Source organism: Cryptomeria japonica, chromosome 1, assembly GCF_030272615.1.
Source record: "Cryptomeria japonica chromosome 1, Sugi_1.0, whole genome shotgun sequence".
Classification (NCBI taxonomy): Eukaryota; Viridiplantae; Streptophyta; class Pinopsida; order Cupressales; family Cupressaceae; genus Cryptomeria; species Cryptomeria japonica.
The window spans coordinates 295,354,913-295,382,551 of record NC_081405.1 but is presented as its reverse complement, the minus strand read 5'-3'; the positions used below and the strand labels follow the sequence as shown (position 1 = coordinate 295,382,551).

The 27,639-nt window shown below is 35.7% G+C and overlaps 1 protein-coding gene across 2 annotated transcripts in view; it reads right to left on the bottom strand.

The window, feature by feature from the left end:
• LOC131046429 (phosphoglucan phosphatase DSP4, amyloplastic) overlaps positions 1-27,639 on the bottom strand; it is a 213,573-nt gene that overhangs the window by 152,377 nt on the left and 33,557 nt on the right. For both annotated transcript variants that reach the window (XM_057980163.2, XM_057980162.2), the window contains exons 3-7: positions 25,203-25,253; positions 24,988-25,056; positions 19,511-19,610; positions 12,858-12,934; positions 12,655-12,731 (exon numbers count right to left, since the gene is read on the bottom strand). In XM_057980163.2, the coding sequence (XP_057836146.2) occupies positions 12,655-12,731; positions 12,858-12,934; positions 19,511-19,610; positions 24,988-25,056; positions 25,203-25,253 (374 nt within the window). The remainder of the gene's footprint in view (positions 1-12,654; positions 12,732-12,857; positions 12,935-19,510; positions 19,611-24,987; positions 25,057-25,202; positions 25,254-27,639) is intronic.

Genomic DNA, 27,639 nt, shown 5'->3' with positions numbered 1-27,639 from the left:
TCAAGAACCTAAGGAAAACTCTGCCTCAAACCCTCCAATACCAGTCTGAACACAATGGCGTCCAATGCAAGAGGAAAATGCCTCCAATAACCTCACATGAGCTGCCCAGAGAGAATGCGCAAGCTGAAATAGGTAGCCGCCCCTACTGAAACTCCTCAATACTGCCAATATGTGTATTCCAGTACAAGTTCGACCTCTTCCTCTATCAATCTGAGTGCAAGAAAGAACAACTTCAATCACCAATTCCTTGTTGAGGTTTGCGTCCCAACAATCCAGACTTGAGGGTTTCATCCCAAGCCACTAAATCGCTCCACTAGAGCAATTTCAAGTTTCACAAGTTTCAAATGTCAAAAGATAATGAGAAATTAGGTCTCCATCTCCTTATATCCCCTTCCAAGTGCAAATCGAACCCTAAAGGGGAATTACACTTTGCACTTTAAACAAAATATAATAAAATAACATTTTCCCAATTAAAGGCGTCCAGACTATAGGAAAAACACTACTTTATTAAAATGTCATAACTCATAGCACCAAAAAGCCTCTGAATAGTGAAAATAGTTTATAATAATTCAAGACCTTTCCAATGAGCTATCACACATAGGCATACACGCCCAAATTATTCAGTTATCCCCTTATTACTCCGAAATGGCTATATAAATAGCCTGATTATATTTTATTTAATTACTAACTTAGGAAATATTAAAATATTTCCCTTTATGCTTTTGAAAGCCCAAATCAACCAAATAATCATGCAACTGACCATGTCACCTGTCTATGACTGATACCGGACAAGATGGGTCAACTGGCAGTCCCTTCCCTAAAATCTAGGGATGCACCTAGAAACTAGGGAACACACCCTATTGTCCTGAAACTGAAACCATCTGAAAGGTCATGAATAACCTCATGACTGGCAACTATCACGACCTCCTAAAATTTAGGGATATCCCCTAAAATCTAGGAACTGCTCCAAACTGGCTCCAAACTGCCTGTAATGCCAAAATCCAATCACTATATGCACTGAATGAGTCCCAATCAACCTCTGCTAGCCTACGAGACTCCAATGATAGGCCAACTCCTCCGTCTCTGATGTCCACTCTAGAAAGGGGACATGACATTCTTTTTTTAAGTTGAGTCATTAAAACTTGTAAAGGGGATTTTATTTCCCTATTACAAGTTATTTTGACATGTCTTCTTGTTCTTTTCTCTCACAAACCAGATTTCATGTCTTTTGCTTACATTTTAAACTTGTTCTTTCTTCCCAAGAACCCGACCTGATTTTTCTCCAAGGAATTCGAATTTTGGAGGAATTGCAAACCCATTTTTGTGGAGGAATGCATTCAAGGAGGCGTGGTGATTCTTATCCCTTTTATGCTGGTTTATGTGCCATGTTTTGCCCATTTTGATAGGCGTTTTTGCTGGTTATGTGTCACGTTTTCCTCCTTTGGAGTCATTTTTGCAACATGAAGGAAGGTGTTTTGGTCTCTCTAACCTACACGTTTTGCTTCCTTGCTTCACCACATACCCTTGCTAGGCGTTTGGACTCATTCTTCTTCCTTCTTGCATGCCGTTTTTGGTGCTATGGTTAAAATCTGAGTTTGACAAAAACGTGGCTAGGGTTTCAACATTTTCATTTTGCCTTCTATTTAAGGAGCTGATTGTTTCTTCCAAAGTTATTCCATCTCTTTGGAGGGCATCTTGATCAAGCAAGGTATGTTTTGTTTTCAGATTTGTTTATATTTTATTTTTGTTGTTTTGAAATTCCTTGATTGATCATGATTGATGTTGTGTTGTTCTTTTTCATTTCGGGTTTGAGAGAGATCTTCCCATATAATTTAAGGATTGCTTTGTCTTTCCCCTTCCGTTTTTTCCTTCTTTACTTGCATTTCGGGTTTTTAGAATTCGATTGCAAGATGGATGAAAAACTGAGTTTTTCCCCTTTGATTGAAAAGACTTCATCATATTTTGCCAAAAGTTAAAGTTTCAAAGTTGTTAAAAACTTGTCTTTCCAATTTCAGGTTTTAAAAACCTGATTACAAGTAAAGGTTTTTCCCATTCTCTTGAGGTTAAAATAGATATGATCTTCCAAAATTCTTTCCTTATTCATCTACATTCATTACCCTTGTTCACACATTCCATTCTCATTATCTTTTCCATGCCAAAATTCCATATTTCACACATCCTTCCATTTTTCTTATTACAAGTATACTTGCATTCGGGTTTTAAAAACCCGATTGTGAATATGCCCTACCCCACTCGCATACTTGTAACATGTCTCCCAAGATGCGAAATAAACCAAAAGCCAAGTTCCAAGTGTTCCTATTTATTCACCATTTTCCTCTCAAGAGGGATAGAGTTTTTCCCATTGAAAAAAAGAAATATGTTTCATTTGGCTGATCTTGATGTTGCTTTGACACTTCTAGATCTTCATCGCAGTGTGCCAAGCTCTTGTCTAATGACTGATTTACCATCTTCCTCTTCTCAAAAGAAGATGAAATAGAAATATGCTAAGTACCAAAATGAGATCTCTCCATCCCAAGTTTCCACTCCCATGGAGCACATCAAAGATACGGAAATAGGGCATGTTGACATGTCAGAGTTCGTTAAACAGGTGGAGGATCCCAAGGATAGCAATATGCAGCGCCTGTTGGACAGCCACATTCACCATGCTTCTTCCTTTCCAGTGGCTGCCCTAGAACCTGAGTTTGTTCTTGCTTGTGCCAATCATTTTGACAAAGAAACAAGAACTATCAGGAATGATGATGAGGAAGTGATAATCCGGCTTGATGCGGATACTATTGAGAAGGCTTTCAGAATACCACCAGCACTTGTTTACATAGAGATCTCCAAAGATAGTGCAGCTGAGTATTATGCTTCAAGAGGAAAAGATTGCAAACGCCATATCAATAGATGGATCAGTAAGCCACGAGCTGCTTTTACAAGATGGGCAAAGTTGTACCGTAGTGATTTCAAGTGGGAAATCGAAGACACGATCACTCTTCTCAACAGAATGATAAGTTCATCATGCTCATAAGGCAGTCTCAGCACATCTCTTGGGGTGAAATCATCAGTGATACCCTTTGTGAACAACTTGCAGCAGCTCCTTCCACCATAACGTTCTACATGAACTCATATTTGGTGTATATAGCAGCATCACTCAGACACTTCCCTGGTCTTTCTACCAAGGGTGATCGCTCGCTTATACCAGTGTGTGATTACTATGACCAATTGCCTTTGAAACCTAGCAGATTGCACTTCAGGAGGGTCCAGGATGCCTTCTTTGGTCATTATATGTGCCTGTTTGATAAGACAATGAAAAACAAGAGAGCATCAGATGCTGCCTGGGGGAAGGTGAATGAATATGGCTACCTATTCCTTCAATTCCCAACTTTCAATTACATGAGAGTTGGATGTTATAGCGGCCAGCCATATCTGCTTCCTAGATATCCAACTGATAAGATCATTCTTATGGAGTTGGGAAGACTGATCATGGTTGTTCATGCACATCAATTTGTTAAGCATAAATAAGGTTGGAATGGGAATCTCTACAAATAACCCATTAAAAATTGGCCATTATTCCCTCATTACATCCACCAAAGCCAAGGCCATGGATGTCGAAATGCTAGAAAGAAAACTCAAGAGGTTCAAGCCAAGAATAGATTTTGATTACTGAGGCATGAAGGAGAAGATCAAAAAGTCCTTCACACATGTGCATCGGATAGAAGACATTTGGGTTGATCTCCGTACAGGAAAGGAGGTTCGTAAGATGGATTATTGTAGACTCACTCTTGAGTAGATTGTTGACCTGAACTTGGTAAACATTCCAGAAGGAATGATTGATGATGGAAAGATACTTGATCCTGAATATGTTGAAAAGAGAGTTGATGAAGCACCACTTCCAACAATTCAATGGTCGCATAAGGAATGCACTTCCATTCTTGATAGATTTCAGCCTATCTTAGCTAACACCAATACTTGGCTCAAGGGTAACGATGTTAGACTCATCAAGATCAAGGTTGGAAAAGAAGATGATTCTACAGGACCTGTCAAACTCAAGTCTGAAATCAAAGTAGACAACAAAGAAGGTGCATCATCTTCAAGCACAAGAATCAAGTTGAAGGTTAGCAAAGCAATGGTACTTCCCCCTCAAGAAGTGACAGTTTGAGGGAAAGAAAAGCCTCGACTTCATATTCATGTAATTGATGCTGAAGATCCAGAGGAAGAAGTACAATCAGATAATGCTCCCGAGTCACCCATTTCGAAGTAAATTATGAAGTTCCACCACAGATTCCTTTAGAATTACCTGTCTTCTCTTGATGCGAATATGGATGCTTTTTCCACTGTTCATATTGTTCCTATTTCAGCGGGTGAATCTCCTCAGAGAGTTACTCTGATTTCAGTTGCAGAGCCACTTCTTGATCATCCTCAAGGGAATTTGATGAATATCTTTGAGGATAATCCTGTATATGCCCCTTTGTCAGAGATTGGTACTTTTGCTTCTAGTTTTGATGAGTTCATGATGCAGTCATCAGAACCTTTGATTAATAAGCAGTCTATAGTTGTTGTTCAAACAATAACTTCTCCTAGGATGACGATTGTTGTTTAAATAGAAATTGCTTCTCCCTCACTTTCAGCAATTGCTCAAGGAGAATTGATGACTTTACCTCCATGGCTTAGTTCTTTTACACCTAAAAGAAAGAAGCGAGAAACCTATCCTGACATCTTTGATTTCCAACATCTCAAGCAATCAAAACCCAAGGTTGCCAAAAGGGCTAAGATGATCTCGAGGGTAACAGTTGATAGTAACAGGATGAAGGTGGCTGAAATTGTTGAGCTAATTGTAGACAAGTCACATGAAGAGATGCAAGTTGCTGATTACAGGATCACAAGGGTGGAGTTGGGCAAACAAATGCATGAAGTAGTCAAACATGATGCTCAACATTTTGTAGTCTCATTGGTGAAGAGGTGTGATGAACTTCTAGCAAAGAAGGATAAGCTAGAAGACGAAAATGTGCAACTTGTTATAGCAATCCAAAAGATTACCAAGTCTTCAAGTGAAGGGTACAATCCTTCAACTTTCACAAGTACACAGGGACCAATCCAAGGAGTTGAAAGAGCTGCTCAGAAGGTACAAGCATTAGACTCTTGGGTGGATCAGCTTCATGATCTGTGTGCGCAAGTGCTGAAAGACATATTCCAAATGATGGTTAAGTTGGAGACCATTGGAGAAAAGTTGAACCAGGCCTCCAGACTTTCAAACAGAACCTGGAAAGGGTTGAAGGTAGCTTGACGATTTGGCACAAGATGCCTCAATAACAGTTGAGTGTTCTTCAGGAGCATGACATTATTCCTTACAGGGTCATGTATCTAGAATGTGAAGAGCTCCTAGAGAACAAAGCCCTCATTCTCAAATCCCTCATTGAAGTTATTGATTACGCTATGAGATTGTGAGTTGAAGTATTCCAAGGTGTTGTTTCTCATTGTGAGAAGACCTCTTGCAATATCATGGATCAGAATAGGGAGTTGCACCAGAAGAAGAAGTTCTCGCAGATCTACAGATGAAGATTCATAATGAGTAGAGGAGTGAACAATTTTCAGCTGCCTCAATTCAAGTTTTAATGAAACATCAAATCTTCTTGCAAGAAATCTAGTCCACTTTGGAGAAGAACAACTCTACACTTCTTCAGTGCCATGATACCATTGTGAAGACCATGATTGTTGCCAAGAACACCCACAAGCCGAATCCTGATGAGCTACGAATGGTTATCCAAAAGTTTGAAGGATTCATGTCTAAACATGCTGCAAATTAAATGTTTTTCAACACTTAGTTGTATTTTCAGAGTTGTAATTTCATAGTTGCAATTTCCTTTTTAACATGTTTACTTGTAAAAGCATTTTTGTAAAATGCAAGTCATCACTTACACTTTTGTAATTACAAGTTGGCTAGTTACAAGTCGATTTAGGATAGGACATGTAACTTTGAATAAGTCTTAGTTAGTTGTTGAATAAGTCATGGTGGTTGAGAGAATCTCTCAAAGTTAGTTGGGATCCTCTCACCTTTTTCTCAAGGCTCCTCTCCTATGAATACTTGAGAGGGTCTATTGTAATTTTTATCTTTGGAAAAGTAGGAAAGACTTTGTGCTTTTTATATGTAAATTGAAGTTGAAAGAAATAGAAGAAGATTGCTCAAGAATTGAGACTTTGTGCTAAATATCTTCAGTTCGTGTTCAAAATTATCTTTCTTGCTAATGTTTCTATAAGAGCTTAATCAAATTTGATTTGCAGACTTTGTGTTGCAAGTATTGGAGATAAATATCAATTAGAGTAGATATTTTGTTGAGAGAAGCTGTAGGACTTTGTGTCTACACTTGTTCTTGAGAGAAAGTAGAAGTAGATTTGGTGATAAGAAATAGTTGGGAGACTTTGAGCTCACTAGTTCTTGTTGTTTTATGTAGAGAAGAATAAGATATTTCAGACTTTGTGCTGCCATACTTTATTCTTGTTATCATTAATATAAAAAAAAGGGTAGATAGGATTTCACATATTCAAGACTTTGAGCTTGATATTGTGGTCTCGTCCCGTCCCGAAGGAAGTGACGGAGGTCTTTGTGCTTTCAGGAAACTTCATTTCCTTTCTCTCACTTTGTTTTATAAGTTGTTATTGTTGTTATTTTCAATTGCTATCACTTTTTTGTGAAGAGAAAAGGATATAGTTCTTCTTGAAAGAACAAGAAAAAAAAACTATTGTCTCATCTGTTTTAGTTTAGGAGTAGTTTATAGATAGGGGGAGCCTTCCCTTAATTAGGAGAGTATCATACTCACACGCTGTGGCTGAAACCACAATTTTGTACATTTCCCAGGTGTACAAAATTTTCAACCAACAAGCTATGTCTTGAATTCTGCTCAATAAGGAGGATGTAGAGTCATGTGCTAATATCAGGTTCTCAATGAGTATGTCAGCACATTCTGAGGCATCAGCAGTCCATTCTTTAGCTTCTCTGAAAGTTGTCTTCATGTCCTCATAATCCTTTAATGATTCTTGTGGAAGAGGTATGGGCGAAGCAATAGGTACCTCCTCCCGATCTATAGGTTTTGTCAAATGTTGAACATATCTCTTCCATTGCTCATTCTCATCTTCAACCTTCTTTCTTTTTTCCTTTTCCTTGGAGACTCTTGCCTTGAGGGCGTTGCAAGAATCATCAAAATCTTGGATCTCTTGGGCCTGAGTAGGCTTACCCAAGTTCACAGTAGTGATTTCATAATCCTCAAGAGTGATGTTATCCTAAGTTTTCATTGCCTTAGGTACTGCCACATGAACTGTCCTGCATCCTGCACTATCTCTTTGGATCAAGGAGAATCTCTTGGCTGGTTTGGGCGGCTTCATCTTGCTGGATTTATCTAACTTAGCCAAAAGTTCAGTTGTATTATCTATATGGTGAACCTCTTCCGGAACTTTGGCTTTCATTCTTTCTCTCAACCAATCAAGAAGATTGACTACTCCATGCCACTCTCATCAAAATTATCTTCTACCTCCTTCGGTCCAATGACTATGCCATCCAAATATTCTCTTGGCTGCTCCAAGTTTTCATCTTGGATAACTTCAGCCACTTTGGGTTCTTGTCCTGGTTCTTGAAATAGGAACTGAACTGATTCATCCGTGATCTTCTCAATGACAGGAGAAGGAACTCTCATTTCTTGTTCTTCTATCTCAACATCTTGCTCTTGCTCATCAATTATCACTCTTAGTTGCGTGGTAGAGGAAACACTTATGGTCGAGTGACCTTCTCTTGACTGTTGTGGTCCGCCTACATCTACCTCTCCAGCGACCTTCTTTCCTTTTGCCCTCAATGAATTTGCAGTGGGCTCTTTTCTTTTCCTCGATCCCACACTTTCGAGGTTCCTGTGGCCACTGGACGTTACACCATGATTAGAGGACATAGATTCATCTGTCCCCATAAGATCATATGCGAAAGTAACATTCTTCGCCTTAAGTTCCTTTGTCTTTTGAGCTGCTCACCATTTGGAATATTCAATTACTAGTCTAATAAGGTCTCCAAGGTTAGACCTCTCAACATCTGACCAATCAATAAGGGCAAGGGGCTCATTTTTCAAGACGGCATAGTGTGGTTGCTCATACTCACTGTCCTCTTCAAGCTAGTCCGCTACCCGGAATACTTCAGAAACTCTGATCAAATTTAGTGGAATTCTAGACCACAACCACCTCCTTATGTCGAAGTTGTCAACAACATTAGCCCAATAATCTTCTAAGTCCGACCTATGCTCAAATTTCACTTCATTTACTTTCCCCATTTTATGAAAAGGGTCAAAGTGACTCCTAGCCTGGTACTAGAAAAATGGGTACCACTGGATCTCCTTATCAACAAATGCAACAGCTTGGGATGAAGGACATGTTTCTAACCCATTCCCAATAGTAAGCGAAGACACTCCTGTCTTCTACCTCTTCCTCTTGACACTCATAAAATTTTCTAACTGTCGTACTACTTCGAGTAGTACCATCTTGTTTCTTGGGAAACATAGGCAATTTATATGGCTGTCCTGAGAATCCCTGAATCATTAGATAAGTGAATTTGGGGTACTGGATAAACCAAAATCCAAATCTACTAATGAAGTCCATCGACTCTTGAGAGAGTCGCTGATGGGTACCCCCTTGAAGGATTCTGGTGATATGCATCAGGAATGCATCATTAACTCTCTTCAACTGGAACTTTTCTTCTAAGTGCAGCTGGGGATAGCAGTCATAAACAAGAAACTGGTTTTCTTTGTTCCCGATAGCACCTCTACAATACCTTTGTACCTATATGTTCTGGCCAAAGAATAGAACAAGTAGGCACTCATGTAGAAAGTCCTATTCTTTTCCAAATTTCTCAATTGATCATCAAGGTTATCACTAATAATCCTTGACCAGTTAATCATCTTCACTCCAACAATGACCTCATTGATAAAGTAGTACATCCATGGTTCAAAAGGAGCACCCTGCTGGCTTCCCATAAACATGTTCAATAGGACGATGAGATCTCCATAATCTTCCTTGAAGTATTCCCGTACAAGGAGTTTGGGTATTTTAGAACTCCCTTTCCTTGGCTTTTCCAACCATTGATGGTTGATGTTAGCTTCATATTCCTCTATGTGATCCCTGTACAATTATGCCGCCTCATCCCTGGTTATGTAAACAGTTTTGTGGGACTCAGGATACGGAATGCTTCTCTGATCACCACTTCTCCAATGTTCACCAGGATTCTGCCATCAAAGGCTACTATTTCTCTACTTGCTGGTTTGTAATGTTTGGAGCATTCTGCTACTAACTCAGTACACTGCATCGCTGGAAGGAAACCAGCAGCTTGTACGATTACATTGTTCATCATCCTTCGTGCAATTGCGGTAGGTAGCATTCTCTTCTTAAATTCTCGGAGGTCGATGTGACCCAAGTTTGTGTCACCAACTTGCTTCCATTTAGAATTCATCTTCGATTCCGAAGGGGAATCTTTGTCCACTAGAAACTTCATTTTGCGTGATGTCCCCACTTTGAAGGTCATCCAAATCGGCACAAGAAAACAAATAAACTTAAGTTATAATCTGCATTTTAGGTGCAATTTTAGAGTTTGGAGGCTCTTCTCAATACTTAGCCTTGAAAATTGAATTTTCAAATACTTTGATATTCTGAAAAAAAAATTAAAATCCCTTTCATCAAACTCAAGGCATTCTTAGTCTGATTTTAACTTCAAAATCAGAATTTGGAAAAATTTAAGTTCATTCAAACTCCTTGAAATTTATTCTAACTTGTTTAAAGGCAGAAAATGAGAAAGAATGAAAGGGGAAATCTGCTATATTTGTTCTTTCTCTTTAAAACTTTGAAGAAAGATTGGGTTTAAAACCCAATACCCTGCCTTCAAAACTAATTTTCACCTTCGAAGAAAGAAGAATGAGAAAAGAAGCTGCTTGGAGGATGAAAAATCAGATGTTAATCCAAAAAAAAATGAATTTGTCTTCCAAACAGTCAAGGTCCCTCCAAAATCTGTGTGCAACTTGTGAAAAATGATTGAAAATCTCAGACTTATGCTTGAAATCCTTCTTGAAATTACTTTAATCTACAGAAAAACTCTTCAACCTACACAAAACTTCTCTGAAAATGCCTCTCAACTTGTTCTTGAAATTCGAACTTCATATGATGAAATGAGAGAATGAAAGGCATTTGTATTCGAGTTCGAATTCTTCATTGCTTTGTTATCACTATCAAGTTCGAAATCCTCATCTTATCTTTCCAATGCAACTTTCTAATTCAGTTTTCAGTTCATAATCCGAACCAAATTTGCAATATTCTCTTTTTAAAAACTTTCTAAATATGTCATAGTTTGAGCTTGGGAATCAAATCATGATGACATCTCCTTGAAACATTCCTTCATTTCAAACTTAGTGAATTTTCACATGAGGTGGACTTTATTGCATTGATTCTCCTTGCTAGGGCGGACTTCCTAATGTTTGTGCACCTTTCATATTAGTCAAGGGTGGACTTCATTGATTTCATGGCCCATTGCTTGAGGGCGGACTTCATAAACTTCATGACACACAACCTTCATTCTCAAGGCGGACTTGAACATCTTCAAGAACCATGGAGGGCGGACTTGGTAAACTTCATGCTCTTCAAACATTTGTTGATTCCCTCACCCTTGGGCGGACTTCCTCACTTCCTTGCACCATGTCTCATGATAGGGCAGGGTTGCTTGACATTGTGCACCAAGAAGGCGGACTTTACAAACTTTAGGAACCATAGTCCTTGACCAAGGGCGCACTTGGCAAACTTCATGGCTCAACTCCAAAGCAGACTTTATCAAGTTTGATGCTCCTTACTTAGGGCGGACTTCATCATTTGCTTGCACCTTCAACTTCATGGTAGGGCGAACTTTTCAAGTGCTGACCCACCTCACCTTTCCCAAGGCGGACTTTGCTAACTTTGTGCACCAAAACCAAGGCAAACTTGGTGAATCTCAAGAACCGTGACCTTGACTAAGGGCGGACTTTCTTGATTGTCAAGAACCACATGATCAAAACCTGAAATCTCCATAACTTACGCAATTTTTACCGGATCGCCTTGAAATTTGAAAACTGTGCTTCAATCATTCACTGAATTCCTCGGGATTCCTAAAATTTAGGAGATTAGCTTTTTGGGTCAAAACTTGGATTTTAGGAGGAATTTGTCGATCATTTTAGCGTATCTCAGTTTGAACAATGCAAACCCTAGATCCACTTTCTAAAAATAGAAAAAGCAAGGTTCCCTAAAAAATAGGAAAAGCTTTCTAAAAATAGCCATTTTGGGGATCGTGCTCAAAATGCCAAAAACAAAACTTCCTAAAAAATAGGAAAAAGCAAAAAAGAAAAACTTTCCAAAAATAGAAAGTTGTCCAAATTAGCTCAAATCAATTGTGATCTTCGTCCTTTGGGCTTCCTAGACACAATGACAGCGTATAGACTCTGTTTTAACCATGGTTTGCACACACTAACTCATAATGTTCAAAACTTAGGTCGCTCAAAACTGACAAACTTTGGCAATACCGATGCAAGAAGGTCACGAGGCTCTAACAAAAACCCTAGAAAGCATGAAAAAGGGAGGATCCCCATTTGCAATGGGGTGATGTGTGAAAAGGTCACAACAAGACCTTTCATAGCTTTGACAAAGCATTACAAACAAAAAAAAATGCAAAAGCCTTCATGAGGCATCTAGATGAGTAGGTGCTCCTGCACCAAATATACTCAATGCATAAAGTTTCAAAGGTTGACTCTTCTTAAACCCCACACAATGTACAACTCCAATACAAGATGGGACATGTTGTATTTTCATGCTAAGAAAATTGTATCATTATTGATAAATAAATGTTTGAGCATATCAAGGAGATCTATAATATAGGACAAGCACCATTCAAAAAAATGATAGGAAGGTAAAACACATCTTCCCTCTCAAGGCTATAATTGCAGTAAATATTACTTTTGTTATGGCTTAGCATTGTGTCATGATTGAAATGTCTTTGATAGAATACCTTGAGATCTTCTTTACTTAATTTGTCATTTAATTTCCAATGGATTTTGATAAAACTATTTAGTACACTATGCTATAAGCAGGTCTTACATGCAATAAAATGGAATAAAACTCAGGTCTCGTATGTTACTCTTTCTTCGACCTTCCAGAATGCTAGAGATTTGTAGAGTTTCCTTGGCGAAACAATCCCAATGTTTGTACATTTGGGGAAAATTATAGCAACTTCAGAAATATAATGAAGAAAATTATATGTTATGAAGAACACTGGCCAAGCTTATGAGCATATTCATTGTAAACAATCTCATAACAACACAATAATTAGAACAAAGAAAAGTTCAATGAAAAGTAATACATTTGTAACAGCCATCAAGAAAATAATACATTTGTAACAGCCATCAAGAAAATAATATTTTCATATTTTATATCCAAAGGAATACAATTATCCCCAAGAATCATCAAAAATTAACACAGCTCATTTTCTCTGCTTCTCTTTTGTTCACAGACAATTGAGACAACAATAAGTTGCAGGCTTAAATATGTTGCTTAAATGCATTTCAACTTTAAACCTATCAATGATACTGGAATCCCTAAGAAATATCCCAAGGATACTCAAGATCTGGGTCTTGCTGCAGACAAAATATTGTCCCGATGCCAATGTTCTTCAGTCTATCAACATCTCCAGGATTCTGGATTGCAGTCATTCAAATCAAATCAGTCTATATAAGTACCATCCAAAGATGACATTTTTATCATAAATAAATAGCTTATAAATAAACAAATTAACTTTCTGTCCAATAGAATAGCTGAGTTACCTGGAGGCAGGAGCCAACAATCAGATCTGGAAGTACAAAGTTATAGTTCATACCCATCTCATGTCGGTATGTCAATACTGCAATAAAGGAAGACATCTCAGAAGAGGTATGATAAGTTGATTCTAAAATCTGGATGTAAACAGTCCAATTAACTGAAGCAAATCTTTGTGTTTGAATTCATTAGCATTTTCCTTTAAATCTTCCAACATGACACAAAACGGAACATTTACAGGAAAACTTTGCTTCAACTTATTAGGGCAAGCTACCTTGTCAGAACGGTAAAGGAAATGAGAAAATTCCCTTACATTTTCAACCTAAAACCTAAGGATCTCAAGTATGCAATGCAAACAAACTGAAATTGAAACCTCATTTTTTTGTTCTTAGCCTATGGCACAAGGCAATTCAGCACTTCTGCACTAAACAGGAAATTTTAATATGTTAAGACTCTCTACTACAAAAAAATTAACACAACAAAGGAACACTTACAACTTTCAATTATACACAAAGATTGTAGATCACAACTAGAACTAGAATGATTAAAATAAATACAAACACAAACTTTTGAATTACATATGAAAAAATGTATAAAAAACCACAATACTCCCTCTAATAAAAATCTGCCATTTAAAGCTTACATGAGTTATTAGATTATACCCAACCCACAAAACAATTAACTCAAAGGCAGTAACTTAGTGAATAGTTGTTGCTACCACCATGGGACACAAAGCAAATTTGAGAAAAAAATTATTTCACAAGGAATGATCATTTGGTGTCCTACCACTCTTATTTTGCTACCTAACTTGAATTGGATTGAACGGGATCAAATAAATACATTAGATTGTCTGATATGCTTTTCTTTTTATCAAAAAAGAGTCCTACACTTTGGAGACCATCTGCTAACGTTTTAGAAGGAAAGGAAAGGAGAGCATCTGTTTTAGGTCTACAACAGATCAAGAAGGAAGGCAAGTCTCACAAATCTTGTTTTTCAAATGCTTCATCCTTCTCCTAGCAACAAGGATTCTTCTTCTTCAAGGGTTCATAAACTTCTTAAAATTTTCTTAACTTTGGGAAAAGAACCACTTCAAATAGTGGGTAACAACAATGGTTGAGAAGGTAGAAGTGGTGGAAATCATAACAATCAAAGAGTTGCCCCTCTACCTTGGGGGAACACTATTGGTCCTTTGGCTCTTGAAAGAAATTATGATCTTTCCTTTGAAAAGGATCATGGAAAACCTTGCCAGAGTTTCATGGCAATGGCAATCAACATCCTGATGAACATATCTCAGCTTTCACAACCACTTGTGCAATTTTAAATGTGGCACATGAAGATGTCACAATTCACCTATTTATAGACTCTAGTGGGAAATGCAGCTAACTAATTTCATCATATTGCACCCTTCAAGCCAACTAAGAATAATCAAATTCTAATTGCTCAACATTCCAATTTAAAGAAGGATGACAATGAGCCTATGTATGAGTAAACTAAAAGATTCAATCATGTTCACACAGATATCAATCACTTTAAAGACCTCTCGTGAAATTATTTTGAGTAGTTCTACAAATGCTTTGTCATCAAAGACTTCTTTATTTGTTAACCCAACCATCAAGTTTGTCATCTATAGTCATTCCCCTTTCTCTTTTTGCCATACTATTATGCTCTGCAATAGATTCTGAAGGACACGATACCATTGCTAAATTCTTTGAAAACTAGCTTTGTTTCCTTTTTTCCCTTAGATGATATCTAGTTTCGCTATCATTATACTACATAAAACTCAAACATGCAAATATTGACTCTAAAAACACAGACTAGCAAGATCACCAGCTCTGATTCCACTATAATATCCCAGTCAAAATACTTATCTAAATCCAGGCTCAGTCCTTCTACAAACACTTATTATTTGGATAACTATTCCAAATTCTAATATTCAAAACATTAGCATTAGCATCACATTTTAAAAAGCAAATAACGTATAAAACTACCAATCTTCTACAAATAAATAGCAAATAACAGATGATTATTGAACTTCTTATTTCAAGAATGACTATATTACATTCTAATAGTTCTGCAACATAAAATATTACAATAGCAATAAGCTCTTATAACCATACCAACAGCAAATAGTAAATTGAACCAAAATAGTAAAAATAAATTTGTGATCAATGAAGATGCAACCTCTAAAATGAGACCACTCTCCAAACTGAATAGAGTTTTCGTCCTATGATCTCCAAGCTCAAACACAAGTGCTCAGAATGGTTTCTTATAAGGAATTTGCGTAAAGCATAGATGTTAATCCCTGAACGCTCGCATTTTCTCTTTTATATCCTTCACAAACAATAACAAGTCGACCCCAACATAATTCCAAATTCCAAATTTGATTAATGAGAATGGACAGGAATGATATTACTTTTGAAAGATATGGCACCAAAAATAGACCACTATTAACATTATTACACATGTTGGAGAGTTGGAAAGAGAATGGAAATAGAGATGTGTAATGTCCCCTACTTGGTTTAAGCTTGTTTTGACCATAATTAATCTATTTCCATATACTTATGACTTCAACTAAATTGGTTAGGAGTCAAATCTATCCTAACAAGAATCAAATCGGTGATATTCCATAGTTTAATCAGTTAATTTATTAATAAGTAAATTGTTCATCTATCACACATCCATAATAAGTTTACATATCCAAGCCCTTATCTATCTTGGGACCATGCCCTCAAGTTTTATGGGTCGCTGATCCCTACTTGTCTTGGAATTAATCCTATTAATTGGATTTAGACCGCCCCTCTTTGGAACATCTCAATTCCCAACCTTGTGAATACTGACAGCAGAAGCTAGGATTATACCCAAACATATTTTTCTTACTGTTTATTATCTTATGAGTTCTTTCTGATTTACAATCTAATATTTTTATTTGTCTGATTACAAAATATTATTTTATATACATACATATATATATTCATTTATAGATATTATTATTATTATAAACAACTGCAGAGCAGTTCTCAGAAATAACTGTAATAGTTATAATTATTATATTTCCATCAATTATTATTAAATTCTTATAATTATTAAATTACTATTAATTATTATTATATTCTTATAATTATTAAATTCTGTATAAGATCATCAGCGGGTTTCATAGATTAAGCATACATATTAAGCACGATCCTATGCATACCACCAAGAACAAGGATGATACCGCCTGAAACTTAATGACAGTTCTGATCTGGTCTATATTCCCGATTGTTAGTTGCCATGCCTTATTTTTCCCTTCATGGATGTTGATAATGAAAAATGGCTCGTAAGACATTCCTGTATTTTTCTTTCTTCCCCTTCAATTAATTCCCACGAACTCTTTATATTGTGGGAGAGGAATCATTCAAAAGACATGTTCGCTTCTTTTAGGAATCGCTGCCTTCAATCTAAAGTGCTTTTTCATAATATACTCCATGAGGTTTGTTATCTCAATAACAACCACGTATCAGTAGTTAACATTAATATGTTGATAGGACACATCTGACCTTCATAATAATTAGTTTGCTAATCAGATTGTCTCTTTTGGGTTATTTAGGAGGCATTGGTGATTAGTTTGCTTGTGTAATTGTCTCTCATCGAAACTTAGTAAACCACTCCCTTTTATGGCCGATGATTAACATTAGACTTACTTAACCAATTTACTATTGATACTGACTAATTATCATTGTCTACAACTTAGGGGACAACTCTGACACCTGCAGTCCCCTTAGTCTTTATTTATTCTGCAGGTTATTGATGAGGATGAAGGCAGTTTTTATATTATTTTTGTTACATATATTTTCTGAATTTATTTATTATTATATTTGTTTATAATATTTCTAAATGTTTATAATATAATATTAATTTATTTTATTTGGATATTTCAAAAATATTATTTAATAATAAATATTAATAATTTCAAATAATCATTTGTTGATTATATTAATTTATAATAATAATTGCTTCATTTAGGTTATAAATAACGATCAAGGAGGGGACATGACAAGGTGAAAATATCAAAGATTGGTAAATGGAAATACCGCAAGACTCCAACAAATTGGTGCATCGAGGATTGAGCTATGAGCATGCCGGTAAAGACAAGTCCGAAAGTCTGACAAATACATAGGGGAAATAAGGCAATGGAGGGCATGATGGAATGAAGAAATCTGAAACTTCAACAGAAAGAAACAAGAGTTGGAAGGAAAGGCATACTCAAAAAGGAAAAAACACACAACAAACAAGACCAGGGGAGATACAAGAGCAGATCTAATATTTACAAACTTAAATTGACTGGAATCGAGACATGACACATTTGACAGCGCCAAACAATTATGATTATTGGCAAGTATTTAATAATGATCATCACGTTGTCGATTTCATACAAATTAATGATCATTTCAGAAATTTTCTCTTCAAAAGAACTGGCCTACCTATCACAAATCATTCACATAAATTCTAAAAGAAGACACTGAAATCAATGCCAAGTCTGAAATCATTCAGTTGGAAGAAGAGAAGATCCCAAAGAGTTTAGTATCTTGAGAAAATATCTTTGACAGACATGACAGATATATCCAAGATCAAATCAATTATCAACCAGACATTTGTAGAAAATATGTCAATAAATATCAGTACTGTAGATGAGCATAGGATGATTAATTACAGCAAGTGTTGTTTTCCAATAGAAAGAGATAATTCAAAGCACTTTTTCAACAATACAAAGACAGGTTCGCATGGTCTTATGAAGATTTCAAGGTTTTCAAGCCAAGGGAATTGTCTCACATGATTCCTCTCAAGACGGAAATCAAGCCCTTTAGATAGAAACCTCATTACAACCCACATGTGCTAGGAACCATTAATGTGGAGATTCAAAATATGTTAACAGAAAGGATTAAATTTCCAATATACCATTTCACATAAGCATCTAATATCATTCCTCTCCTTGAGAATGGAAAGATTAAGATATGCGTAAACTTCTGAAATTTAAATCAAGCTTCATTAAAGGATAATTAGCCACTTCCTATCATGGATCATATTTTACAAACAATGGCATGATCAAAGATGTCCTTGCTTGATGGATACTCCGAATATAATCAGATTTCAGTTAGAGCTGAAGATCACTATAACACAACATTAAAAGATAATTACCCACTTCCTATTATGGATCATACTTTACAAACAAGGCATGGTCAAAGATGTCCTTGATTGATGGATACTCAAGATATAATCAGATTTCAGTCGGAGCTTAAAGTCACTGTAAGACAACATTTACAACCCCACAGGGTACTTTTGCTTATGAACAACCATCACTTGGTGTTATCAACATAGGTGCCACCTATCAAAGAAAAATGCACTTGGCCACCTTATCATTGTATATTTGGATGATCTCAAAATCTTCTCAAAGAGGCTATTGATACAGAAGATAATGAACACCCATTGGTATTGTTTGTTGGGTCTATAGATAATGTTGATTTTGTAACTAGGTAAGAAAAATAAATAGGATTCGGATTGCCTTAAGGCATCATCCGAATCCTTATAGGGCAGGGCCCTATCTATTGTATTGTATATATGTGTAAAACAAATAGGGCTGGCCCCTCTATATCCTCACGCCAAACATAAAAGAAACTCATGCTTCCATTATAGGGCCGACCCTATATTGAAATGTGCGAAGCTAAGTCTACACTCCAAACGTGTGGACCTATCCATCATTATAATATGTAAAAGGTTTTAGCGCCCAAGGTTAAATGGGCCAACTTAGAGATAAATAAAAGGATGAACCCCATATATATATAGCAGCCACTTGCAAGGCTTAAAGACATATTGTGTATTCATGCGATCATCTTCTGCTATATGCGAATTCTGATCTGCACTTCAGAAGTCAACAAATTCACCCTAGAAGACAGCGAATTCTTCCTAAAGGACAGCGAATCTCTCCTCATGCTGCTCTAACATGTTTGTGTAGAAGATATTTGCCTAAATCTGCTCCTACAGACTGTGAACATGAACTAGGGGTCTGCTCTTTATCATTCTGGAAATTCATCAAGTTCAGATCAGAACTTAAGTCTCAGATAAGTCTGCTCCAATTGTGCCCTAGCTGGGTTGTTATTGTACTTACAATTCAATATAACATAATCAGATCTGAGGATCTGTTGTTGCTGGGTTTTTCCTCCTAGAGGGAGGTTTTCCCAGGGTAGTCTTGTGTTGTGTGATTCTCTATTTGTATGCTTTACTGTGCAACTTTAGTTTTCTGTTTATTGTGGATAATCTGATCATGAAAACTAACAGATAAATATTATACTGATATAGCCTATATAAAGATTGTCCAAGCCATATGGATAAACAGCAAAAGAGGAGATGAAGTTGAAAGAACTCAATTTTTTACTATGGAAAGGTGTGAATTAAAACGCTAACAAAATTAAGCCAAACATTGATGTGAATGGCAATGCCTTTACTGGGAAAAAGACAACATACAAGTGATGTGCAAAATACACATTCAATACGCATTTGTTAATAGTGCTCTAAATTTGAAAGTGTTTTAGTTTTCTTAATTCAAGTATTCATTTCAATGATATATAACAAACAGAAAATCAAACTTTTCCACATAACCCTGTAGGCAAAATATAACATTACATACCTGCTCCCATAGCTTCTGTCATATTAGAACTATATGTTTCAGATTTCTCCTGTTTGGTCTCACCAGCATCACTTGTTTCCACATCAGTACCAGAATATGCCTGGATGAGACCAGTATCCAATATTCAAAAAGTATAAAGTAAACTGTGTTATATTGTATCAAATGGTTACAGGCCTATTCTGACTACCACTAAAATTCATAAAATGACCCCGACCAAAACAATTAGAAATCAAAATCAGTTAAAAGATTTGTCAATAGGAATAATACAAAAAATTAGATAATCATGAATTTCTTTGTATGACACTGATGAACTTTTATTACTTTTGCAACATGGATTGATCATGCAAAAATTAGAAACCCTTCACAGTTACAAAGTCTTCTTAACATTCGTAGAACCTATATCAATGAAAAGGTCATGTTTATGAAAGTACATCCTTGTTATTCATTATTTGTGTTTTTGGGAACAAATAGCATTTTATACCAATTATTTGCACTATACTTGATCTCACTGATATGTGTTTTTACAGCTTTTATGCCAGCAATAGTCAAGAAGGTTCATCTGTGAAAACAAGATAAAGTTAACAATTGCTTACCAAAGCCCAATGTTAGAAATCAAAATTATTATGGATTGCTTGAAAGTCTACAGATTGAACATTGCTCACAAGCATGGAATTAAATGCTTAACGATTCTTGGAAATGCAAAGCTGATTGTGCTACAGAAAAAAAATATATGTTGCGAAGGATTGAAGAATGAACATGTACAAAAATGTAGTTTGGAACACCGTTGAATTGTTTGATGCAGTAGGCATATAATGGATTGATAGATTAGAATATATTGTTGGTATTTTTATTTTAGTTGTTGAAGCATCCAAATTCAATTTAAGGTTGGTCCCTTCTCAATGTCAATCTAGTTTCAAGATCCTTACAAGACCAAGCATACCAAATAACATCCACAGCTGGCAGGTATATATATATATATATATATAATGGATGAATTTGACAACCAATCGGTTGATTGGAAGCCTATATTTGAACAAGAAGATAGTAAAGAGATTTACTATCTTAATGACATCATTAACTATCATCCCATATTGAAAACTTATAAGGATGATATCATTAACTATCATCCCATATTGAAAACTTAGTCAACAATGGCACCTTCAACTTCACAAGCCTTACATGTAGCTGCCTATTTCCTCAATCCAACATTCCAATTCTATCCAAAGTTCAAATCTGATGAGGTCTTAAGTGGGCTCCACATAATTGTAGAGGAGATGGCACATGATTCTTTAGTTGGAGCACAAATAATCATTAAAATAAAAATCTTCAAGCTTACACAAGGAGACCTCATTTTACAAAATATATGCAAGACAATTCAAATGACATTGCAGCCAAGTAAAAATATATTAAAAGCATAATTCAAGTTTAAAAAAACTTTCCCATTTTATACACTGATATTGAAACTCAAAGTTGAACAATGAGATTGATCTTTTTCTTCTCATTTCAAATACACGGTGGGAAAGGTTTGATGCTAAGGTGTCCAATCTTCAGAGGATTGCAATTCATATCTTGAGCCAACCATGCAATACTTCAGGATATAAGCACAATCGGAGTATGCTTGAGCACATACACTCCAAGAAGCACAATGCATTGTTAGTGGGATGGTTGAATATCTTGAGTATTATTATTACAAGCTTCACCTCCATCACAAACACATATCGAATGTTGACTTATCTCTGATCACTCTAGAGGAAGTTGATGCACAATCAAATTTGATCACCCAATGTCGACAATCTTGTCTTCAACAATGAGAACCTTGCATGGGTTCATCAAGTGGATTGAAAGGTAGAGGCAATAGCCATTTTAGAGTCAAATAGAGCACAAGTAAATAGAGAACAAGGAGACCCCTCAGATTTCAGTGTCACTAAGTCACAAATAGATATCATGGTAGCATCATCATCTAGGACCTATCTTACATGCCAAGCTGGGACTTGACATTATATTTGGACGGGTGACACAGGCTCCTCTAAGCCATAGACATATATTTTAAGTTTCTGTATTTGTTTTGATCCCATGGATTTCATTATTCATGAGATTTGTATTTATTTGACAATATTCATAATTTATATATTTAACAATATTGTTTCTTTCAACTAAAAATGAAAATCCACTTTTGTACTCATGTATCAATGTATAGTTGTGTATGTGATCAAAGTAGCTTGTATTTAATTAATTCATTATGCCTTTTAACATTTATTTATTAAAGGGTGCATGAAACAAATTTTAAATCCAAAAATGTCTATATTTCACAATGATTTCAATTTGCCAAGTATGTGCCTCCAAGTCAAAGTCAAAAATCACCTTGCCAAGTCCAAGTGTAATGTCGCTTTTTGGATCCATTCCAACATTCTTGGAAAGTCCCAAGAATCTTGGAGAGCACCAATTTTATAAGACATGAATTCTGAAAATGGACATGAATTTAGGTGACCAAGAGGAGTCCAATGGTTCTTTCCGAACGTAATTTAAACATTTTGGGAGCATTCCACAGCTCTTAGAGTTTTAAAGCATCCTTGAAGGCTCCAACTTTTACAAAAGACCATGGGATGTGTGGATAAAAGTAATTAAATAAATAATTTAAGTTGTTTTAAGATGATTTTCGTTTTAAAAAACAAATTATGTTTCTTTATTTATTTATTTATTATTTTCAAGGAAAGGTGCCTATGTCATAAAGTGTTTTTAAAAGAGGGCCCAAAAGTGTTAGCACCAGACATGGGATACAAGTGATTTAAAAGATTAGTATTTAAAAGTGACATTGAAATGGAGAACTAAAAAAAGTCATTTATTTGAAGTTCTCAAAACAGTCACTTTATTTATTTATTTTATTATTGAGAGAAAGTGAATTTTTAGAAGGGAAATTATTTGGTTGTCCTAGAGTTGCCCTAAAAGTGTCTATTAAGGAAGTTGTGTAGAGAAGAAGGGTTAGACTGAATATCGTACATGCTTTTTGCTCTAAAGCGACTTGAGTTTCTTATTCTTTGAGGACAAAATCCCTCTAGAAACATCCGTTTGGACAAAAACCTTCCTAATTAGATTTTTGGTGATTTCATCTTGAAGTCACAGCTGTACTAGAAGTAAGTTTTACAATTTGATTTTTGACAATGGATTCCTTTGATGCATTTTGAATTGTTACAAGTTAATATTGATGGTTGATCTTTCAATGGTGTTTTGGGAGAAAGATTTTGAATTGGGAGGCAAGTCATACCATTCTGGCTAGCCACACTACCCTGCAAGCAAGATCTTATGCTGGTTGTACCAGTTGATGGCATAAATTTTTGAATTTGTTAATATTATTTTCTCTGCTGTTTGGTTTCAAATGATAGTCTATTGCAAGCCGTAAAATTTGGGAATGTGAAGACCTTCAATGGAAGTCGTACCATATGTCTGCCAGTCCTACCCCTTAGTTGACTACTGATAATCTACTATTAAATCTTATTATTAAGAGTTTGTTGTTGTCATTGTTATTTGATGCAAGCTGTACCAAATTGGAGGAATGTGATATGTTGTCATTGAGGCTGTACACCCTGTTTGAATGTGCATAATGCCTTGTATTTGGGCGCCTAAGGGTTATATGATGCTGTAAATCATTAACAAGGTGGACATTGGTGTTTCGGGTGAGTTTGATTGTCTCTGTATCTGTTGTACCCATTTAAATGTCTGAAAGTATTATCAGACTAATATAATTCATTTCAATATTTTTTTGGAGCTATTTCTTGAAATTGTTTCAGTGCTTAAGTGTTAATGAGTGTGTTGTGTATGCTAGTTGTGAAGTTATGGGTGTTTATCTTCCTGTTCTAACAAAGTCTAGCAATAATTATAGTGTGCAACAGTCATAGAGATCAGAAATATCAGTAAGGGAGCTGTTTGGTGGTGATTTTAGAGGGTTGACAATGAGTTATAGCAAGTTATCAGCTAAACAGAGTGATATCAGATCTACATCAGCCTCTTGTTTCATCTACTAGAGATATTCTTCATGTTGGGAACTTGAATATATTGTTTACGCATGCTCTTTGGTCTCATTCTGGATGTTGCAGCAGTTTAGTTTGTAACCAAAACTTTGTATCAATTTATATCTTGGTAATACACATCTCATACATACATATATATACGTATGTATATGTATACATCTATATATATGTGTGTGTATATATATATGTGTGTGTGTGTGTGTGTGTGTGTGTGTGTGTATACATATATGTGTGTGTGTGTGTGTATATGTATATATGTATACATGTACATATGTATATATAGCACTCCGGTACTGCTAAAGTCTTTCGTTTGAATGCACTTTCATTTTGAAAGTTGGACAATTTACCGCCAACAATTAAAGAATTTCATATTCAGCCCGTTTTGGCATGAAAAACATCGCATATCAACCATTTTGGTCTATGTCAATCTTAGAAATTCTACCAATGGCTTTGCATTGCATACACAGTCTACCAAAGAGGTGCTGAAAGGCTAGCTTTGTTGCCTACTTGTCATATTACACAACCTGCCAAAAACGTGTTGATTGGATTGGCTCTGCCACCTGTGTATTCTGATTTGCTTCCACCATTTCATATGTAATTGCATTCATCTAGATTAATTGTGTAGTTGGAAGCACCGTATGCTCTCACCTTGCCCCCTTCAAGATCTAAGTGATTAGATTGAGTTGAGGACATTGCATTGCATCTTACTATTACAAAAATAAAAAAAAATAAAAAGGTAGGGTGAGTTGTTACAGTGGTATCAGAGCCTGTTGGTGTCTAATCTTCTGTTGCAAATTTCAATATTACATGTTTGTAATCAGCACTCGCATGTCAATTTGGAAGCTAACAATTGATTTAAAAGTGGATTTGGGTGATCAGAAAGTAGAAAGGACGTCGTTATGCATTTCATTTCAGTTGAGAGCTATTTTATTTTATTTTTTTTAAAACTGAGGGTGGTTAATATATTAATTTATTAACCAATCTTTTGATAATTTAAAATTTCAAGTACCTTGATATATGTTAAATATTGTCTAGATGTGTCCAATTTTATCTTAAAATGAGCTCATTGCAAAATGAACCCACTAATGATAGATTATTCAATACAATATATATCAATTAATTCCAAAACCTATATATGTAGTAGTTGTACTCTCTTAACCCTACTCAGGTAAGATGAAACTTTCTACTGATAATCCCCACAATGACAGCTAGTCCTTTTGTATATTTTCTTTGCATTTAAAGTATAATGGCCATTGTTTTTACTAGATATCTTATCTCATCAATGGAAGTACGTGTTTGAACTTGTTAGTTTCTTGTTTATCTTGTTTCTAGTGGCAAATTCAAGAGAAGAAACAAATAAACAGTTTCATTAATGCAATATGCAGAGGAACGATTAAAAAGGTAACATAGATATACATGGATATTGCACTCAACAGAGAGAAAAATACATACACTTGGAATAGTGTCTCTTGAGTCCATAACTTTGTGCTCCATAAATGTCCTTCCAGTAGACAATGGCACCTGCAACTACAACTGTTAAATTATCTCAATATTAACCAAAAGCATTGAGTTATTTAGAGACCACTAAAATACACCTTATTTTTTATAAAGAAAGCATCTCATATTATTTCTGAAATTCAAATGAGATAAAAAAAAATTACATTCACCTCTATACCAATATTTCTTCGTCTTAAAGAGCCCTTCATAGAAAATAATCTCTGAATTATAAATAGTCAAAAAAAGAAACATATTAGAAGTTTTCTCCATAATGATCCTCTATTGGATTACTTAATAATGCCTAGTCAAATAAAGAAACATATTGGAAGATTCGTCTATAATGATCATGTATTGCAAACACAATGAGAGCCCAAAGTTTGGACAAATAGACAGACTACCTACCAGCTTCTCTGAGTTATCCTATTAATGCCCAATTTGGATATAATTTGACAAAAACAAACATTATTTACTCAACCCTAAAATCACATTCAAAATATTGTAACAAAAAATTTGGAGAGAAACATATTGATAATAATGCTAACAGAATCTTAATTGCAGCACACTCATAGTATAATAAGAGGTTATATAGGGAAACATATTTAGTAAAAAACCAAAAAAAAAAAGCATTCATTGTATTAATGCAAACATTCACAATACAATAAGATATTTCTCACTCAAGCTTAACATTAGTCCATGTACAAGTATTTATAAGTACATCAATATAGAAGACCACTAAATAGCATTATAATACAATGGGTATAAAACCATGGACTGAAAAACTACCTGTTATGTTGTAAACATACACGCCCCATTGCAGATGTGGACCCCCTCTTGTTTGCTGGTTAGCTTAGGGTATTTTGCTTTGTTAGTTTTGGTTTGGTAGCATTTTCATAGTCTCGCGCCTTAGAATGAGAAGGGTTCCAATTTTTTTCAATCTGGAGGTTTGAGTAGGCAGAAAGGGATCAGATTGTGAAATTTTGAATTGAATGACCATCGAATTGCAATTATTGAAAGTAAGGAAATGTGGAAGTAAAAAAGAAACTTGAAAGTGAAATTACATGTAACAGGTGAAGTGCTGGTTAATGTGGTAAGATATCCTTGCAATGCTTGGAATTGCAAGGATCATATGCATTTCTATTAAACAATGTGAAATCCTTTTGTAATTTTCCTTAGAATTGAGTCATGAGGTCATCTTAAAGTGCATAACAAAGAGTGATCTCTGCTTCATATTACGTGACTTCCTCAAAGTTCCACTATGAAATACATAACTGCCTCTAATTCCGCCTTGCAATACATGGATGAGTTAAAATCCAGATCTCTAATACATGCATTGGCTGTACCTCCACAAGGTATTACATGTCCATCTGGAAATTTCTCAAGCTAATGCATGGATTGTTGTAAATCCCACAATGCAATACAAGGCAAAATGGAATCTCCACCCAGTTATACATGAGCCTTCCAAAATCCCGACCCACATTACATGATGCCCTCCAAATTCCGAAATGCATTACAAGGCATCCTTGTAATTCCAAAAGTCATCACATAATCACTCAAAATTTCCGAAGGCTAATAAATGACACCTCAAAGGTTCCGATCTGTGATACACGAAGTTTTAAACACCCCCCTAAATTTCGCTTTGAGTGAAGGTTAGGAATGCATGGTAACTGTGAAATCCCGCCACATATATATGGTTGTGAAAGGGTACCAAGAAAAGGTCAAGATGGGCTGACTTGAGTGTGTAATAAAGTGAAAATGTGGGTTGAGGTAGAGCCGACCTGGATTCAGGTTAGTCAAACATGTAAAATCCATTCTAAACGCAAGGGTGAATGGTAAGGTGGCCAACCCCAAAGAGGCTTAGCAATGTTTTAAAACAAATATAAATAAAAAAAATTGCATTCCTTGATAGGGCTGACCCCTCATTGAAACATGAGATCAATCTCTTATAAATATAAGGTGACAAACAATCATTTTCCAATCATTTAGGTGCGATTAAAACAAATTCAAAGAGCAAAGCATATTGCAAGTTTGATCTACAGTGGGAAGGAAAGTGGTTTCAAGGACACATAAGAGTGATTTCCAGCAGAAAGGAGGTGAATTTATCCAAGCAAGTCAGACTCCAAACCAAATGTCGAATGAAAAGGAGTGAGGTGATTACTATTGAAGAAGGGAAGTGTTGGTAGATTGATTTTGTGTAAATTAATGATGTGTTACTAATATTGTTTTACACAACATGAATTAGTAATGTAGGACTTCAGCTTTCATTTTATCATAAATCTTTTGCCTTGCACTTACATAAGTTTCATTTACAATTATAATCTAAGGTACTTGTCTCTCTCTGTAATGTCCCCTTTCTAGCACACATTGTATGATGTTGTCGATAACCTATTTTTTCATGGTCCCACGGGCAACCAAGACATTTAAGGGATCTTGAGGATATCTGGCCTAAACGGTTTCAGTTGCAAGTGATTCTAAGGTGTTTTGATGTGTTTTTGGGATCTTACTACTTATGGTAAGTCAGTTGGGCCAAGTCTGGATCATCAGTGAATTCATGAATATTATCCTGTCAATGGTAATTGTCGATATCAACCAAAGTTTTTAATCATCGTT